This window comes from Vitis riparia, chromosome 19 (assembly GCF_004353265.1).
Source record: "Vitis riparia cultivar Riparia Gloire de Montpellier isolate 1030 chromosome 19, EGFV_Vit.rip_1.0, whole genome shotgun sequence".
Classification (NCBI taxonomy): Eukaryota; Viridiplantae; Streptophyta; class Magnoliopsida; order Vitales; family Vitaceae; genus Vitis; species Vitis riparia.
In genome coordinates, this window is record NC_048449.1 from 6,488,638 (window position 1) to 6,508,742 (window position 20,105).

Here is a 20,105-nt window from a genome sequence, read left to right on the forward strand (position 1 = left end):
TGTTGCAATTAATTTTTTTTTTCTTATTTTTAAAAAATCAATTTGTTTGGTATTGTGTGACGTCTGGTTTGTTATTTTATTTGTTTTGAAGGCAGCAACATTCTCCCCATAGGAGATCAACATGGCTGGTCTTTTATTAACTTTACACCTCATTGGATGTTAACGAACCCCACTTGAATCAATGAAAAATAAAGTCATTTTGATGAGAAAAAATATTTGGGTTTGATTAATACAAACCCAATTATTGATTTTTGTACATTTTAATTCAAAGTTGATTTTTTTTTAATATTTTGAAGATCGATTGATCATCAGTACATAGTATTTAGGTGATGGTTGATTTTTTTAATATGAGATTATATTTGTACTATATCTGAGATGAACCTCATCGGTTAGTTATACAACGATGAATTCGTTCCTAGGCTTTGTACACACCACCAATTCGAATGGATTTATGCGTTTAAATTTCTTGGAATTTCAATAAAAATCATTAGAAAAATTTAAAATATCATTTAAACTTTTAATATAAAATAAAAGTTAAAATTTTGAATTTAAAAATATGATTTAATTTTTTTAAAAATAAAGGGTATATTAAGATAAAAAAACAAAAATGACATTATTGTATCTAGATCTCATAATGAATTATTGATTTGTGTCCATTTGAAATCAAGTGTTGCAAATTTCTTTTTTTTGTAAGTTTTTTCATGTCTAATATGCTTTAGGAACTTTAGGAGGTTGAGATGAGAAATTTTGTATGTATTTATATTTTTTGTGGTTCATATAATGCTAAGTGTCACAGCTGAACCCATCCACTAGGCTGCCACTAAAAAAATAAACACCATCAGATGCATCTGCCCTCATTGTTGATAACATTATATTCTAAAATGTATACATGGACTCCAAATTTGTCTCTTGCATTTGAATGAAAATTCTAAGAACTTTGTGAAAAAGGGTAATGACATTGATCCCATTCCAACCTCACAATTCTTTCCCTGGTTTTGTTTTTGTTTTCCAAGGAAACAGACCATGAAAAACAAAATCCACAAGGCCAATAATGATAGTTAGGCAATTCTAATGACCCATGATTTTGAACCAAGCCCTAATATTTTACAAGCATGGCACATCCCCACCAAGGGCAAGAAACACCAAGAAAAGGGTTTTAAGTATTCCACAAAAATATTGTCTCCATCAGTAATTGTCTCCATTGTAGGAGTCCTTTTGGTGTTGGGCACTCAGTGAAGGGTCATGTCCATCCACCACCGGCCTGATCACCTTTGCCCTGTTCTGTGCAAGCATCTTAACTGTCAATTTTTGTAATCTTCCAATTCAGAAACCCATGTTCCTTAGCCATTTTCATTCAAGCTCTCACAAACCCTAAACACCCTTTTGAAATCACAGTCCAAAATTGAAAAAAAAAAATGGGACTTGTTTATCATTATTGACTTTGCATCCTCTTCATGACATTCCCATATGGAAGGTTATTTAAAATAAGATCTAAACCTACTCCCTTTCTCTCATTTTCTTTGTTGGGTGTTTGATCAAGTCACCAAATGTTGGTGGCCTAATCTTTATTAGGTCACTAGAAAATTCCCAACTTCAGATATTAAGATATTAATATACATGTTCAAAAAAAACTAAAAGGTGGGTGGCTTATATAGGTCCCCTAAGGGTGAGGCATTAAGTTTCCCTGTTTGTTTAATGGGAAATTGAAGAAGGAAAATTTAGGGTGGTGATGGGTCTCATTTTTAATATTAACATGGATGAATTGAGGCCACTACTTGGTAGTGGGGTCCCAAACTAACATGATTCTTCATGAGCTTGTCCCAAACTTAGGCCAACTTCACTCTATTTTCCTTTTCAAAGATGTGTTTTCCAATTTGGATTGTGGACATGGTTAGAGGAATGTAGCTTTCAAGCTTGAGCCATCATCTATCAAAATTTAGAACTGAGAATGAAATCTCATTGTATTGGTGCACGTGTGCTTGATTCATCTACCGCACATGCCAGCACATGTAAAGTTGGACAACTTGACAAATACGTCATGTCTTGTCATTAATTTGAAAAAGAGAAAAAAAATCACTAACTTTAGTACATGATGAAAAAAAATATAAAAGAAAATAAAAAATAAATTTAAATTGTCATCTAATGCTTATTTAATTCGTTTTATATAAAAATTAAATAATTTAAAAATATATAAATTTTAAAATAATTTTGTTTACATTTTTTTCTTAACCAAATACCTTTTAAGAACAAAACATAGCCTACTTCTTACGCTTTCAGTCTCAATCAACTAGACAAAACCCGAGAATGAAATAAAATAAATTATTTATTTGGCATTGGACTCATTGGTAATGAATTTAAGAATTTGACCAAGAAAATATTGAGAATTCAAGAGTGAAGCAAGCCTTGAATGGTGGAAAAAAAAAAGGGGTGGAGTTGTGAGTTGTTGAGGGTCAAATGAGCTGAAGATGAGAGTTTGTGTATCTATTTTCTTTTCATGCTAAAAAGTTTCTCAAGAAACAAACAAAGCCCAAAATGCAGGGCAAGATAGGTCACTTTCTGTGTAAGAAAAATATGGACTCACACAAGAAGCATGGAAAATTTCATTTTTATGGAAAGCAAATGAAACCAACCATTTGGCTACCATGTTAAAATGACAATACATAGAAAATGTAAGCATACATACCTTGAGACTTTGGATGATTGTGATGACCTTCATCACATGTACACTACATATGCAGGTGCCAAAACAGATCTGCCCTTGTATGCAAGTCCAAAGAAGGTATGACAGAGTAATTTCTCGATAACAGCAGCGACACGTCCCTATTGTACAAACATAATGCACATGCATGCTCACAAACTTATGGCAGTGAAGGGTTTATCAGATGGATCCCAGTTCATAATAATGCTACCTGTCATATATTACAAACATCAGTGGCAGAATGACATCTGAATGTAAAACAAAATATAGTCTGCATTATGAAAGTATCGACATAATGAATCAAGGGCTGCATTATTTGGTACTTGTGAGCATCATGTAGGAAGAGTCTAAACATCTCGCTTTCAGAGTGCTACCAAGGCGAGATCTGGTTGTTAAATCTTGGAGATGGACCACTAGTATCCTAATGCACCGAGTTCGTCTTCAAGGAGGGTGGTTCTATTTCAAGGACAGTGCTTGTCACGCCTTAGTCGATAAGTTTTTCATTTTATTCATTCTGTTCTTTGTTTGTGTTTTTTGGGCTAGTATTTTGTTTTCATACCCTTAAATTCCAACACATCCAAGAGATGAAATGTGGGAAAAGTTAATTAATTATGTGGCAAGATGAAGAAAATGGGATGGACAAGACAATCTGCTAAATCAAAAACATCCCAGATGAACGCTAGGAAAGAAATGTATCAACAAATGTTTGAACATTTTCTGTTGTGTGAATGCTTCAACAACCAAAATTTTCGCTGCCTTTCATGTAGTGAAAGAAATGTCCAACGAGGGATTCATCGTCAAGACCTTTGATCTTCATGACCTCTTCATACAACTTGTCTATGCTCGGATTGTCACTGCTCTCGGCCAAAGCCTTGGCTATCTTACCAGCGTTTGCCACCATAGTACTAATCGTCTCAGCGATTCTATTGATGGGACAGGGCTTGTTTACGTACAATTTGGAGTGTGATGATGAAGCTGACTGCTTGGATGAAGCATCCATGCCCTTGGTTATGTTATCAAGTTTGGTATCTTCATCCATAGGCATAATCAGCTCATCAGTCTCCAAAACCTCAGCATGCTCAAAATACCATGCAACCAGGCTTAAAATTTCTGCTGCAGAAGCAGCAAGAACAGCTATGATCTCATTTCTTTCTGGAATTCCTTGATTATTCATCTAGAATGCATAAACAAAGTAGTAAAGAAAATGATTAACAAAAAGTTAAGTGTATATTTATGTAATGATAGAAGTAAAATGTGTCCTCAGCCTATATAATCCATTGGTGCCAGCTGTGGTATTTGACTGCCCTTCCTCCCTCACTCTTCACAGTATTAAGAGCTAAATTTTCTTCACCAAGTGACGGAGAAAACTTGACTCTACAAACCTCTATTCAAATCGTGGAAAACTACATGAATGCTCTTCCCCCACTCAACACTACATTAAGCCATACCCCCTGTTAAGTCCTTGGCCATCATTTTCGTACATGGTCACCAACTCATGAACATATATGTATTGCATATCACTATGAGATTTTAGTTTTATCCTAGAGCACAATGCAACTTTATCAACAACATTAAATAAGGAGTGGACATTAACCATGATACCTGGAAAAGCCGAGTGCGTGGCCACAAGTGAAAGGGCAACCAAAGCAGAAATCAACAGTGGAGACTCCATGCAAAACTAATATTAATACTATCAGGGCAAGATTTCCAACAAGTTCAAATATCGGAAACAACGGCGTGAGGATTTGTTGGTTCACATGATAAAGTCAACTGGAAATAGAACAAGACAAGTTTAATCTGTATTCAATCAACCGCAATTTATGCTGATAAAAATGCCAAGGTGGCACAGTCAACAACAACTAAATAAAAGAACCCCACTTCAAGTCAAAATCGGCCAAACCCACCAGCGATGGGAAGAAGGGCACCAAGACGCATCCCTGCTATTCTATGCAAATAAGCAAGTGAAGAATAATTTCATTGTGGATGGTGGGAGCAAGGTAGGAGTAGATTTTTTTTATGGCTGGTGCCCACCAAGTACAAAATATTCCAACTAGAAAATTATTTGGTTGGTGATTTAAGGCAGAATATCTACTTTATTGCACCGTCAAATGAATAGTCCGGAATGTTTTGATATACAGCCCACTCTTTTGGTTGGAACGATAGCAACTTTCCCCCAAAAGTTTATTATATATCAAAGAGGGCTAGAACTCATTATGTGAGCCTTGGCAGACACCCTTCATTGAGATGATTACTTATTCATGGTAAATTCTGATGGTCATAATGAAAAGCAAGGACTTGATTCACCAATAGAACTCCAAAAAACAAGGAGACCTCCCTCTTTCCCTCGAAAAGGAATACATAATCACCTTTGCACTTGTAGCAAAAGAGGCATAATATAACCACAGTACAAAGTTAAGAGATGAGATTGTTAAGGAGAATGATATGTATGTTGAATCCAAATCTTATAAGTTTAAGTTTTTAAGAAAATTGATAATTTAATATAATATCAGAACTTGATTTGACGAAAGTTATACGTTTGAGCCGCCTTTCCTCAATTTACATGTTTATTTCCCTATTTCCATGTTCAAAAAGGACTATTTGCACTTGTTTGTGCACGTGTGGTATGGGATTGCATGTGAGAGAGGGAGTTAAGGAGCTACAGTGTGAGAAAGAGGGTGCTAAAAAGTATGATATGCGTATGTATTGAATTCAAACCCCGTGAACTTAAAGTTTTAGAAAAAATGGTATTCAAATTGGTAGTTGAGTAGAGATAAAGGTTAATGGAAAAAACCATTAAAACCATAATGAATGCTATGGGGAAAAATATGCAGAGAGAGAATTTTCTCTCTGACACCAAAATAATATCTTGACTTATGACACCTACTAAATGTGATAGGTGATCCAAAGTAGAGAAATAAATTCTGATGCTCCTACAAGACATCCAAAGTCCCTCCTTTCATTATTCAAAGTGCATGACCTCAACCATACCAGGTTTCTTAGTTAAATAAGCAATCTTTTATATATATATATATATATATATATATATATATATATATATATATATTCTAAGAGCTTCTAACCTTCAAACTTCCTTGGAAGCTGATAAGTTCCTTATCAGGATTTCCCCAGGCACAACTATATCAAGATCCATGATGTTTGAATGAGTTCTAGGTTATCTATCAATCAAATGCAACCTGCCCCATTAACCAAACTTCGTGAGAGTCCACAATCTAAGGTGATGTTTGTTTTTTTTACTTAATTCTAAATAGAACTTTAATGCTTAATAGTGTTAAATATTAGGTTGTTTGTTTTTGTAGTATTTTATTTTTATTAAGTATTAAAAAGTAAAAAAAATCAACATGTTATTTTTTCTATTTAGAAAAAGCTATATATTTTGGTTTTTTCTATTTAGTAAAAAGTTTATAATAAGTCATGAAAAAGTAGAAAAACAAATAACCTAAATTCTAAAACTAAATTGCTTTCAGCAAAAAGCTAAAAAAACAAATACCACCTAAGTCTAATGGACGAGCATCCCAAAGGGTAGAAATGCACACTAACACAGCAAGCTTTGAAGGCATTGAGCAATACCAAGAAATTAGTATGTGAGTGTTTGATAAATTAATTTAATAATTTAAAGTGATTTAATAACTTAATTTAAATTATTAAAGAAATTAAGTAGGTTTGTTAAAATTACTTAACAGTGTGACTTAAAGTAAGAAATAACTTTAAGTAATAAGTAAAGATAATTAACTTATTATCAAGTTTATATCTTTATTTTACCTTTTTATTTCCATTTGTCTTAATTATCTCTACAATTTCCTTTGCTATTTTATGACCTCTATTATTAATTGATCTCATTTACCTTAGTTAAACTCATGTGGATAAAAATATTAATTTGATGATTTAAAATAAATTTTAAGTTAATTTTATCAAACAATCTTAATACTTAAAATAAAAATTAAGTAATAAGTTTTAAGTCAACAACTTAAGTATAATTTAAATTAAAATCAACTTAAGTCATTAAGTAATAAATATTATTATTAGATAACTTTATACTATGCATTTTTTAATTCATTTTTTTTTATCATAGTTTCTTCATATAAAGAAATTCAAATTCTAAAAAAAAAACCTTTTTTAGTTGACATCTAAATGAAACTCTATTATTAATTGATTCATATTAAAATTGAACTTCTTTTAAAATATCTTTTTTTTATTTTGTTTATTCATTATAATAAAATTAGAATTTCATATAAATTCTACTTAATTTACTTATAAGAACTATTTTGTTTTTGTTTTACTAAAATGCTAATAAAAAACTGAAAATCATAATTACATTATAAAAAATAAAAATGATAACGACATTAATTAAGTATTACATTGTTTTTATTTACTAGAAACTATTTATGCTATATAACATTTTTTCAATTTTATTATAATTTTTACTCTATAATTTATTTTTATTGGTTTTATTATTATGTATTAATTTAAAAAAAAAATACTACATTTAGTTATCAAAAAATTTTAAAAAAATTAGAAAGAAAAAGAAAATAAAATGATGAATAAATTATTTTTAGTTCCTTATCCATAAATTTTTTTTTAAAAATATATTTAAATTATTAACAAATAGACTTTCTCAAACTTTTCTTATTTTTTTTAAGGAAAATATTATAAAATTTTTAATAGCATTTTTTTGTTTTGTTTTGTTTAGTTTTTTTTTTTTTTTTTTTTTTTTTTTTTTTTTTTTTAAATTTAGTTTTTTTGTTTTTTAATTTCTCTATCTCATTTTCCTTGAGAAAAATGATTTTCCTTAAAATTTTATTTTATTTTAAACTTTTCCATAATATATTTTTATTTTCATGAGATATTGTCTACAATATTTAAAATTTTAAAGATGTCATATAATAACTATAAAGTTAAATTAAAAAAATAAATCATTTTGAGATGTCAGATATTTTCATTATCAAACAATTGATTATATTCAATATTTAAATTTAAGATAATATCAAACACTTTTCACTTTTATTAATTGAATAATTCTAATTTCAGTACTTCTAATTTAGCACCAACTTTAGCAATTAATTTTCAATTTTGTTAAACTTCATCTTTGTCTCTTTATTTGAAATAAAATATGTTTTAATCTTTTTGAATTGAAAAATGAGAAGATAATTATCAAATTTTAAATAATTTTATCATAGATTTAATAACTTTAAAACATTAATGAAAACAACTTAACATTTAATACCATTTAAATATTAATAAAAAATAAATAGTGTATACACTTGATTGATTCACCACCTTCTAAGTCCATCTAACTTAAACTAGATTGATTCACTAGAGTTTAATGCTCAAAATCAAACCAACACTACACAACCAATTTTCTTTTTAGATTTGATTAGTTTTGTTCTCAATGCGTCTGATTCAACTAAATTGATTTGATTATATTTTAGTGCTCAAAATCAAACCGATCGTTCAAATCATGCACACCCTTAATTAGCTATAAGCTAAAAACTCTTTTATTTTAAATGGGCCCTAATTTAATTTAATTCAACTAAACCAAGTTATGATTGTTAGCCTATAAACTATGGTAATTTAATTTGTGCTAGCTTGTGGCGTGTTAAGAAGTCCCATTACAATGTAGTACTAATAAATTTCATTGTAATGGAAAAGGATCCATGACATATATATTTAAAAGTTCATTGTTGAGTGTGATTTAAAATATAAAACTAATAAATTTATCCATTTAGATATATATTTAAATTCAAACTAAATTGATAATTGAATATCCAAATGCAATAATCAAATAATTAAACCATAATAATCCATTTAGATATTCTGAATTCAATCACATAATTTCTCATCCATCACAGCAATTCACCGGTGAATTGCTTGTGGCTCAAATTCACTCCATTTTTTTCACAAAAATTCCTGCCCCTTGTTATATATTATCATCCTTATACGACAGCAGCCCCCATTCTTAACGTAAGAACCAGTGAGTGATTCTCTCTGAACTAGTAACACTGATATTTTGTACAGATATTAACGTAGCAGAAGCCAACCACAGTGAGACAATTAGGAGTGTCGGGTTGCTACGTAGGCTTCGAGAACACCGTTCACCTGGCAGCTGCTTCTCTCTTCCACCTGCCCGTTATGTATGTAGTGTCACTGCACTCACGTTTTCCATTTCCCATTTCCCAAACACGATCCTTCTCGATAAAACCGAAGCCGCAAGGGCAAGAGAAGAAAGAGTGTGATTTGCCCTATAATTTGTTCTTCTAATTGATCACTAGTTATCATACATGTAAGTGCAGATGCAGATTTCAACGTTTATATATGCTCTCATTTCTTTCATTGATCTTGTGTATTTCCCATTTTCCGTTCCATTTTTCTTTTAATTTTTTTGGGTTTTGATCAAACCAATAATTTGTGTTTTCTCCAAGTTGGTTCTCTGCAATTGGAGTATGGATTTGAAGGACATTGTGATCTAACATGAGTTAATGATGTAATGCAGTTCAAAATGGAAGGTGGGCTTGAGGCAAGTGGAAGCAATGGCGAGGAGAACAATAGAGATGATGACTTGAACATGACAATAAGGGAGATCTTGGAAACGAAGGAGAAGGGTAGTGATGATGACTTGAACATGACCATAAGGGAGATCTTGGAAATGAACTCAAGTCTTCGGTATGAAGAGATTGATCGTGAACTCAAGGAGATGAAAAAGTAGGGTTTTTGAATCTAATAATGGACATGCATTTTGTTTATTTATTTAGTTAATTAATTTTTTTGGGGTGTTTTGATCATACATTTTGATTCTAAAGGTGTTAGGGCTTTTATTTGTTTTGTCAGTTTTGTTGAAGATGTTCCCACTAAGAGGGTGGAGCCTGAAGGAGATTTAGGGTTTCAGGCAAGAGAGGTAAATAGGGTTATGATGTAAACAACATTATATATGGGTTGTTTGTAAAATTGTGACAAATAAGCATTTGGATGGGTATCTCATACAAGATCCATGTCCAATGGAAGAATAGTGGAACTTGATAGAAAAATCCTAGAAACCTGCCAGCCAATTTGAAGAAGTACAAAGAAATTTGATAAAACTCAGCTCATTTCTTATCAAGGTTTTCATAAAGCTCTAGTTCACCACATTCATTATTAACCAAGTGTACATCTTTTATGCTTTCTCTTAATGATTTTGCATTCTTGAAAATTATTTTCTTTTAGTACTTTTTGATTAAGATTGGGATGGAATTTTCTTATTCCTTTTGAGAAGTAATGTTGATTTTTTGATTTTGGTTATAATTATGATTTTATTTTTATCTTCCCAAGTGCAGATTGACAGTTTCTCAGGAAGTGGTAGAGATGAAGAAGACCCTATGTCCTCTTCTCCTCCACTTGCTCCCCAAATAGTCCAACATTCAATATTAGATACTGAGATCGAGGATTTTGGGTCGCTTTCAGGAGCTAGAATGGAGTTAGACCGAGCGAGTGATCTCCTTGTGTCGGTTTCTGTTGGTACTGAGGAAAACAAGCAAAAAATTGTAGACCTCAGTTCTGCAGCATTGAAAGAACTACTAAAAATGGCCAAGGAGAAACAGCCTCTATGGCGAGACTGTATAGATGGGGAAGTTCTAAATCATATAGAGTACACAAAGCAATTTGGGCAGATTGATAAAACTGCGGAGAAAATAATGAGAAAGACCGAAGAAACTCTATTGTCGCCAAACTTGGGCAGCCCAAGACACATTTCAGCATTGCCTGAAGAATCAAGGATAACTCTTTATACTGAAGCTTCAAGACATACTCAGTTTCTCCCTGTGGATCCAGTCCACATAGTTGAACTGCTCATGGATATGGTCAGTTTTTCTCTCTCAATTAATAATCGAAGATTTTATTGTTATGCTGGCTGGCATTGAGGAATAATGTTTGCTTTCCTTATTTTCAATATCAGAATCAGTACTCAACTGTATTTTCTAGTATTGTCTCAAGAGCCACAATACTGGGCAACCTGTCAACAGAAGCCCCAGGGAACTATGATGGAGCTCTGCAAGTGGTAATCGAAATTAAATCTAAATTTCCTCTCATTTTATATTTGTTTTGAGTGTATATATTGAAGTGTTAGTTTAATCACAACCAACCCAGGCATGACTAAAAATTGGGGCTTGTGTTTATATCATGTTCATTAGTAATTATTTTTGGTCTATCAATTTGTATGTCTCATATTCCTTAACTTGGCATGATTTTGATTGGCACTAGCTAACTGAAGCATGAGAAGCTTGTAAATATTACTATAACACTACTGATTATTGACCTTTTCTTCATCATCATATGACACAGTTCATTAGTTTTCAGATGCATAACTCTTATATGAATTCTTAAAGTTTCTCTATTGCATTGTGTTTATGAACAGTATCATACAGCTGATTACTTCAAATCAGCTGTATGCCCTGGAATCCCTTTTTCTTTCTTTAACTTTCTTGATCATTCATGCATTGAATTTTGATTCCCTTGTTCATATCAATGCAATCACTGTTACAAGGATTGGTTCCTAAAAATATTCTCATCTTAAATGATTTTCTAGATGGCGGTAGAATTTAACGCCCCTTCACCACTCCTTCCAACGAGAGAGTGTCATCTTGCAAGACACAGTAAGCAGCTGGCCACTGGGATATGGGGGGTGGTAGATGTTTCCTTGGAAAGTTTATTTCCTAATCCGCTAATAAGGTATCGACGAAGGTCATCAGGCTGCCTCGCTCAACAATTGCCAAATGGAGTCACCAAGGTCAGTGGATATGTGACAAATTAAACATGAACGCCCTTTCAGTTCACCTCAATCATATGTTTTTGAGTCTTCTGTATCCTCAGATCATCTGGGTTGAGCACTCGGAAGCAGATGATAGTTCAGTTCCCGAAATGTTTCGGGCCCTGGTTACCTCCGGCCATGCATATGGTGCAAAGCATTGGCTTGGAAATTTAGTTAGACAGTGTGAACGCCTTGGACATATAATGGCTAGTAGTGATCCAAAACCTGGTGGTAGGCTTATCATATCATAAATCTGAAACCTAAATATCCTGCATTGATATATAGTCTTACTTTCAAATTGATTAACTACTGTGTTGGTTACGTATTCGACCTTTATTTCTTCACAGAAATGGTTTCTCCTGGAAGAGAGAATTTGTTGTGCCTTGCTGAGCGAATGATGAGAAAATTTTGGGCTAATCTCAGTGATTCATCAGAAAACACATGGAGGCCAGTACCACTAAAGGGAGCTGAAAATGTTCGGGCCATGATCAGAAGTGGTGAAGATGAAGAAGGACGACCTCCTGGTACAGCGATAGTTATTGCAACATCTGTGTGGGTTCCTGCATCACCAAGGAGGGTTTTTGATTTCCTCCATGATGTGCATACACGAAATAGGGTAAGTTTTGATGTGATAGCGTTTTCCGTTATTGATTCATGCAATCCTAGCTAGCCTCCATATTTCTTTTATTGTTAATATTAAGGACAGGAAGGTGCTAAACCAGGTAAGCACTATATAGATCAATACACACTGGCTGTGATAACTAGAGTTCCAAGTGTGGAATGATGTATTTACATACAAGTATTGATAATGAAAGGATTAATTGCCAGCATAGAGAAGGAAACAATATTGATTACCATTCTATTGTTAGTATTAGGAATATCTCTTAAGCACTGTTAGTAATCTTGTAAATAACATGCATACATTTTCAGCAAGGATAATTTTCCTCTGATGCTAAAGAGGTAAATGAATGAATGATCAAAAGTATTGTTGTTGGTATACATTACAACCATTAAAAATACACATGACTTTCCAAAAGATACATAAACTGTACAAGGCATACGCATATTACACCTGAACTTAAGAATTGACCATCGAGTGCTTTTGATTTGTAGTTGAGATTGGCTCTCTCCTAATATGCCCCTGCAAATGGTGCTTCCATTAAAGGCATCAATCTTGGACCGAATTAAAGAATGTAAAACGAGACCTAGGAAGGGGTTTGGTGAGTATATTATCAAATTGATTGTGGGTTGACACATGAGCAACTTGAAGGGAGCTTGTAGCTACCTTTTCCTGCATAGAATGGTAGTTAAGAACAACATGCTTCATTTTTGAATGGAAGACAGTATTTGCACATAGATATGTAGCACCAATGTTGTTGCAAAGTAAATGGGGTGGCTTGGGAATGAGAATTCATAACTCAAGAAGAAGATTAGTGACCCAATCTATTTCAACCATTGCCGAGATTATAGAGCGATATTCAACTTTAGTAAATGAGCGGGAAACTATTTGTTGCTTTTTAGAGCACTAAGATATTGGGTTTTCTCCTAGAAAGAGTACATACACTGAGTCATCCTGATTGCCTACCCAATCGACATCCTAGTAGGCAATTAATTGTAATGAATTTGAGTGACGGAGTAGGAGACCATAGTCTAAGGTATGTTTGAGGTAACGCAAGAGACATTTGGAGGTAATACAGTGAGTTTGAGTTGGTGCATGCATGTATTGAGCCAATTTGTTTATAGCATAATGTCACGAGCCTAGAGTTCCAACACAGTAGCATGACCCATACAACGATCCCATAGGCAAAAATCAAAGGGGCTCAGCCTGCACCCCATGTATTTCAATGCCATTATGCTGATTGGTTTCATCTTGTCATGGACTCATCAAGGGAACGACTCTAGCTCCTGACCAGTTTGTGTAGAAGATGGCCAAACTCCTCTTCATTGTCAAGTCCTTGACTAGTGACAAGCTCCCTAAACTTAACTAGGTCGACTTGCTTGAAATCTGAAGAAACATTCCAACATCACATATGTACGCTTTTTCCCTGGAGCAATTCTCATTACATTCAGCTCAAACCAATCAACTTACTATTCTTGATCAGCACTTTCGCTACGGTCACATACATCAAACAAACAGTTCGTGACACTCTCCCCCACCCAATCTCTTGCACGCCTCATGCAAGGCTTCATGTCTTACCAAAATGATGCCCTCAAATGCTGCTGTTCCCCACAAGCTATTAATCACCAAAGGTCCACTACTGAAACCCACTGGGCCAAAGGGGATGTCCACACCTCGGATGCGACATCACTTGTTGTGTTTACTCGGTAACACCCTAGAAGTGTGCACCCAAACACCAAATTCCACCTTTAGTAGGCGACACCTGCGCGTATTACCAGACAATTAGTGACACCTCGCAATCCGGAGGCACCCATACTCTCTCACGAGTCCTCATAAGTACATCTTTAATTCACACCACAATGCCTACCCTCGCACCATTGTAACGTTAGGCTTCATAGACTACTTGTATTGCCATCAGGATAGATAACTCATCGGCCACAAATTGTTAGAAGGGAACACCACCATGCTCAACCTCATGCCTTGCTCTGATACCACTTTTCACTGGCTTAAAGTTCCAATGCAGTTGTACAGCTCGTGCGACAACCCCATGGGCAAAAATCAAAGGGGCTCAACCTGCATGCCATGCATTTTAATGCCACTCTGGTGATTGGTTTTGTCCTACCATGGACTCATTAGGGGAATGACTCCAACTTTCGACTAGTTTGTGTATGAGATGACCAAACTCCTTTTCATTGTCAAGTCCTTGACTAGCGACAAGCTCCCCAAACTTAACCAAGTTGGCCTGCTTGAACTCTGAAGAAGCATTCCAATATCACATACACACCCTTTTCCTAGAGCAATTCCCATTACATTCAACTCAAACCAGTCAACATAATACCATTCTTGATCAACACCTTTGCTACGGTCACGGACACCAAACAAACAGTTTGTGACAATAAGCCATATTAGGTTTGGATATGGAAAGGTATTGAATGTTACCAATGAGATTGTGATATTGGGAGACATCAACTAGTGGAGATCCATCATTTTAAATAAGCCGAGTAATACAACTGAGTGGTGTAATAATACCCTTCATATGAAATCTTGCAAGGAGCTTGTGAACATATTTTTATTAAGAGAAGAAAAATCCATTTGGTGATGGAATAACCTCCATACTCAGGAAAAAAAAATGAAAAAAATCCAAGGCCTTCAATGGATAATCGATTAGAGAGAGCTGTAATAACATGGCGAATGAACGATAGAGAGTTCTCTATAATTAGCAAGTCATTCACATAGACTAAAAAATAAATAAGGATAGAGTTGTGAGAATGAATAAACAGAGAAGAATTAGAGTGAGAGGCTTGAAAGCTTGAAAGCCTAAAGATATAATAAACGGCTTAAACTCAGTGAACCAAGCTTGACTTGCACTTCAAGCTATAGATAGATTTGTGCAAACGACAGACATGATGGGGTTAAGGTTGATCAATGAATCCTAGTGGCTAGGACATAAAAACTTCTTCATGGAGTTGCCTGTGGAGGAATGCATTGTTGACATCTAATTGATGCATTTTCCATTCATAAGAGAGAGTAAGAGATAACAGTTCGAATAGTTGTTTGTTTGAACACAAAACTGAATATCTCATGATAGTCGAGGTCAGGTCACTAGTGAAATCCCTTAGCTATGAGGCGAGCCTTGTATTGAGCTATGCTGCCATTAGGATTATGCTTGATCTAGAAGACCTACTTGTAGCCAACTAATTTTGTTGAGGTTTGCAAGGAACCAACTCCCATGTAGCACTTGAGGCAAGCACTTGGATTTCTTCATTCATGGAATCTCTCCATTCTTTTTGTGTTAAGGCTTGGATTATGATAGTGGGTTCAAAACCTGAAGGCATGGGATACTTGGTGGTTCTAAGGGTTTTTTTTTTTTTTTTTTTTTTTTTGTGGTTTGAGGATGTTATTTTTGGATCAAGTTTGCATGGGATGGTAGGGAATGGGGTTGGTGATGGAGGTTGGGAGTGCCTCATTGGTATTTGATGTGAAAGAGAGGTCAACCACAAAAAAGAGACATGAGGAACATGAGGTGTGATAAAGAGAGGAGGATTGGTGGAGTTTCCTTATTGAAGATGGAACTTGGTAATGTGCCATGAGTGGGTGGTTGCAAAGAGAGTTCAACCACAAGGGGAATAACTTGCTCTATGGAGGCACAAAGGACTTGAGACGTGAATGGAAGGTGGAGCTAGGAGTGCAAGGTTTGCGGTGAGGATTGGAGAGTTTCATGGAATGGAAATATGGGGTGGATAGGTTGATGTGGTAAAGTAAGGATGGGGCATATTGATGGACAAAATGGAAAGGGTGGTAGTTCGATAATGATCATGTGAAGTATGGGAGGTAAACACGACTGAAGGGGTGGGACAACTCATGGAAGGGGCTGTTTGTTGAGATAAATTAGGAATGGAGGTTGTAGTCTCCCTGATGCGAGGAATATGGGAGATAGACACAATTGGAGGGGTGGGACAACTAATGGAAGAGGCTGGTTGTTGAGATAAATTAGGAATCAAGGTTGTAGTTTTCATAGTAGGCAACAAAGACCAAAGGGATAAGAACAAGGATGCTCGATAGAAGAAAGTGAGTCCAGTTTCAACAATATGTATGTGATGATGTTCAATAGAGGTGATATGTTGAGATGTGTGTAGGGGGAAGATAAGATGTTGAATCTCATGATTTGAGAACACAGATGTTCAGCCTTGGTATTCTTTACCACATAAGAGTAAAGGGTACTAATAGAAGATTTAAAAAAAATTCAACAATTTTCTTGAACTTTGGAAATAGTGAAAATTTTTCAAATTTATGCAATAAGGGGAAGAACCATGAATATTTGGTGACATGATGAACAAAAAGGACATAATAAGAAAATCCATCAATAGAGCGAATAGGGGAAGGTCCTCATACATCTATGAAGATCAAATGAAAAATGACTCTACAAATTAGATTCGTCAAAGGGTAATTTATGACTTTTATTACAGTAACAAGAATCATGAGATGACTGAGACAAAATGGAGGAAATTGAAAGATTATTTTGAGAGACAATTTGGTGTAAAATTTTAGAAGATGGGTGACCAAGTCTATCATGCCAGTTGTTAAGAAAGGCTTTAACACCCATGCAAGCTCGTTTTATTCCAATAGTGGAAGCATCTCTAGTTGACCACTCATAAACATTATTCTTGCTCCATCCTCGAGCAATGAGTGCCCTTGTGACTAGATCCTTCACACAAAAGAAGAGGGGTTAAACTCAATGGAAGCATTATTTGTTTGGCAAAATTGTGAGATAGAAATTAGGTTTTGTTTCATGGTTGGGACACACAAAACAATGGAGAAAGAATGAGGAAGATGGATTTGAGAGAGTTATCTTTCTAATATGAGTGATATTCAAACCTCTATCATCACTAATGACAATGCCATCCAGGCCTTTGTATGGTTGTCCAGTATTCAAGAGCCAATTAGTCGAGGAATTGTTGGTGGTGATAGCTGGATTGGTAGTAGGTGTGGATGAAAGAAACAATTTCTTAGCAATGTAACACTAGCAAACAGTATGACCTTTTTTCTCACAAATTTGACATATCACAGTGGTGTTCTTGCTAAGGTGTTGATTCCTGAAATGAGAAGGGCATTGGCCTTGTTGTCCTTCCTGTTGGGGAAATATTTTTTGCTAGGGTTTTTTTTTTCACTATTAGAAGATGAAAATTGAGCATTGTTAACAGTAATGATACCAAGATTTCCAGTGGAACAGAGCTCTTCCCACTTGAGGAAGCCTTCATATTCCACTAATTTGTCATGCAACTCATTAAAGGTAATCATAGTATCCCATGCTTGTACAACAACGACAATTTCTTTGAATTCAGGATCGACACCATTGAGTGTGTGAGTGATGAGGTATTGGTTTGGAATGGGTACCCCAAGAAGATTTGGTTCATCAACAATGTCACAGATTGTGGCAAGATAATCGATTACTGGTTGAGAGCCACGGTTGAGAAGAGTGAGTTGCTTTGCTAAGCCTATGGTTCTGGATGATGAGGGATTGGCATAGAGCTTTGCAAGACGATGCCATGCTTTAACGGAGGTTTTGCATGAGTGAACCACAGGGACAACTTTGTGGCTAAGGGAACCGATGATTCTTAGAAGAAGAAGTTTGTCTTGTCTTGTCCAAATTTGAGATTTGTTTGCCATTGATTGTGATTTTTGAGGATGGACATGGCTTGGTTCCATCAATGTAGCCAAGTAAGTCATATCCAAAGAGCAGTGCATCAAAATAGGTTTTCCATGAATAATAGTTAGTGGGAGTAAGCTTGAGTGGAGGTTGGCTAACTGCGTTGATGGCAATGAGAGTGTTGGTAGATAGGGGGAGGTGGGATGGTATGGTTGAGCTTGCATCAACCATAGTGAAACGTAGGATGAAAGAGAAGAAAAAAAGGAAACTCGTGGGAGCTAGAATGGTTCTGATACCATAAAGAGGTAAATGAATGAATGGTCAAAAGTATCATTGTTGGTATACATTACAACCTTCAAATATACACGACTTTCCAAAAGATACATGAACTATACAAGGTATACTTATATTATTCTTAAACTTAAGAATTGACCATTGAGTGCTCTTGATTTCTGGTTGAGATTGGCTCTCTCCTAATAAATGCTTTAACATGTTGCTGGTAAATATTTATTCATGAGAGAGAACTGATTGATTATTTTCATCTAGCTGACACATTCGTCATTTTTCCTACTTCATACTCATTCTGACTTACGCATGCATCTTAGTTAATACGTTATTATGAATGATAGTATGCTAATTTTGAATGCAATCTGGGAAGTCATTCTAATTAAGAGCATGACATCCTTATTTTTCTGTTCTGTTTACTTTCATCAATCTTTTTTTTTTTTTTCTTTTTTTCTTTTTGAGAATTTCAATTTCACCAACATATATATCTATATATATATTTAGAACTCAGTTTCACTTGCATATAGTTTGGTTGCTTAGCATGTGATTCAAAAGGCAGGGACTAAACTTTGCTTCCCTTTGGTTTTTTATTTTACTAGTTGACATACATTCTTATCTAAAAGAATTTCCCGAACTTTAACAAGATTTGTAGAGTTCATTCACATTCTTACAAATGTAGAACTGATAGCTTTGAGCGGCTTGAACTTGTACTTTAGACTTGTTTTAATTACCATAGCATATATAGCGGCTTTTCTCTTATATATGAATTGAATATATATAGCATGTTTTCAAAGAGATCTTGTCACTGATCATAGCAAGTATATTGATCTACAGTGGGATATTCTTACTTGTGGACATGTTGTTAAAGAAACTGGACACATTGATAATGGCTGTGATCATGGAAACCGAGTTTCTATACTGGAAGTGAAGGTGAGTTGCAGTGCCTTCTCTTTTGAAATCTGATGTCTATCTCCATCTGTATAATAGCTAGCTTAATAACTGCCTGATCCATTTCCAGTCTCCAGAGGACCAGATCGTTGTAATACTTCTTCAAGAGAGCTATACTACTTTTACAAGCTCTTATGTAACTTTTGCACCTGTTGAAGCTTGTACCCTGGATATGATCCTAAATGGAGGCAGCCCGGATCATGTGCCCATCTTGCCCTCGGGGTTTTCTATTCTTCCTGATGGGCCAACGAGGGATGGAGGGAGCGGAAGTCTTGTGACAATGGCATTTCAGATCTTGGATAATTCCTCGTCTGCTACATATATCCCTCCTGAATCAGTAGCGACTATTTTTAAACTCGTAACAGAGACTGCTGAGTGCATCAAGGCCGCAATGTTTAGTTCATCAAACTTGGGTACATGATATGAGAAAATCAATTTTAGAAGTCGCTGTTGTATGACTAACTTTGGTAAGTTCTATTCAAATGTTTCTCCCTTATGGGTTATAAGTCGTGAAATGTATAGAAAATTTCTGGTTTTGTTTAAGGTTTCCAGGTTAAGGTTTGATGCAACATGGACTGCAAGTCTTAGTTTCTGGTTTTTTTTTTTCTTTCCAAACCACAGTCCTGAATCAGAGAATAAGATAGCGGAAAACATTAGTTATTTTCTAACCGTATTAACATGCATTAAAGTTGAAAATCATCAAATCTTCCATGACAACTGACTGAAGAATCGTTCTGATTTTTTCTTTTAGATGTAGCAGTAAGAAGGAAAAGGCGATAGGAAAGAATATCAGTGGAGAAAATTTGTGGAAACACCTCAATTCTAGTACCTTTGTATTAATATCCTTTGTCATGCTTTATTTGTATCTTCTTGTTGTAGAACTATTTGATGCTAATTTTAAATAAAATTCTATACATTAAGTTAACATAAAAAACTTACCTCCAGCCATGGTTAGGACCAGAGACAAATAGAGGGCATACTTCAACAACTCAATCTTCAAAAGGAAGTTTCTTCTTGCCTTTGCAAGTTTACAACATATATAACCAATGTTCCCCTATGTAAAAATGGTTTAGACTCTATATGAACTAACTTTTGAGAAACAGGAAACCCTTCT

General features: G+C 34.7%; 1 protein-coding gene across 1 annotated transcript; it reads left to right on the plus strand.

The window, feature by feature from the left end:
• Nucleotides 1-8,900: 8,900 nt before the first annotated feature.
• On the plus strand, nucleotides 8,901-19,412 carry LOC117908111 (homeobox-leucine zipper protein HDG2-like). The gene is made up of 10 exons (XM_034821784.1): nucleotides 8,901-8,996; nucleotides 9,207-9,415; nucleotides 9,542-9,608; nucleotides 10,024-10,545; nucleotides 10,641-10,742; nucleotides 11,271-11,471; nucleotides 11,555-11,723; nucleotides 11,840-12,108; nucleotides 18,878-18,973; nucleotides 19,062-19,412. Exons 2-10 carry the CDS (start codon nucleotides 9,213-9,215, stop codon nucleotides 19,410-19,412), a joined length of 1,980 nt encoding a protein of 659 aa, XP_034677675.1. The 5' UTR covers nucleotides 8,901-8,996; nucleotides 9,207-9,212.
• The last annotated feature ends 693 nt before the right edge of the window (nucleotides 19,413-20,105 follow it).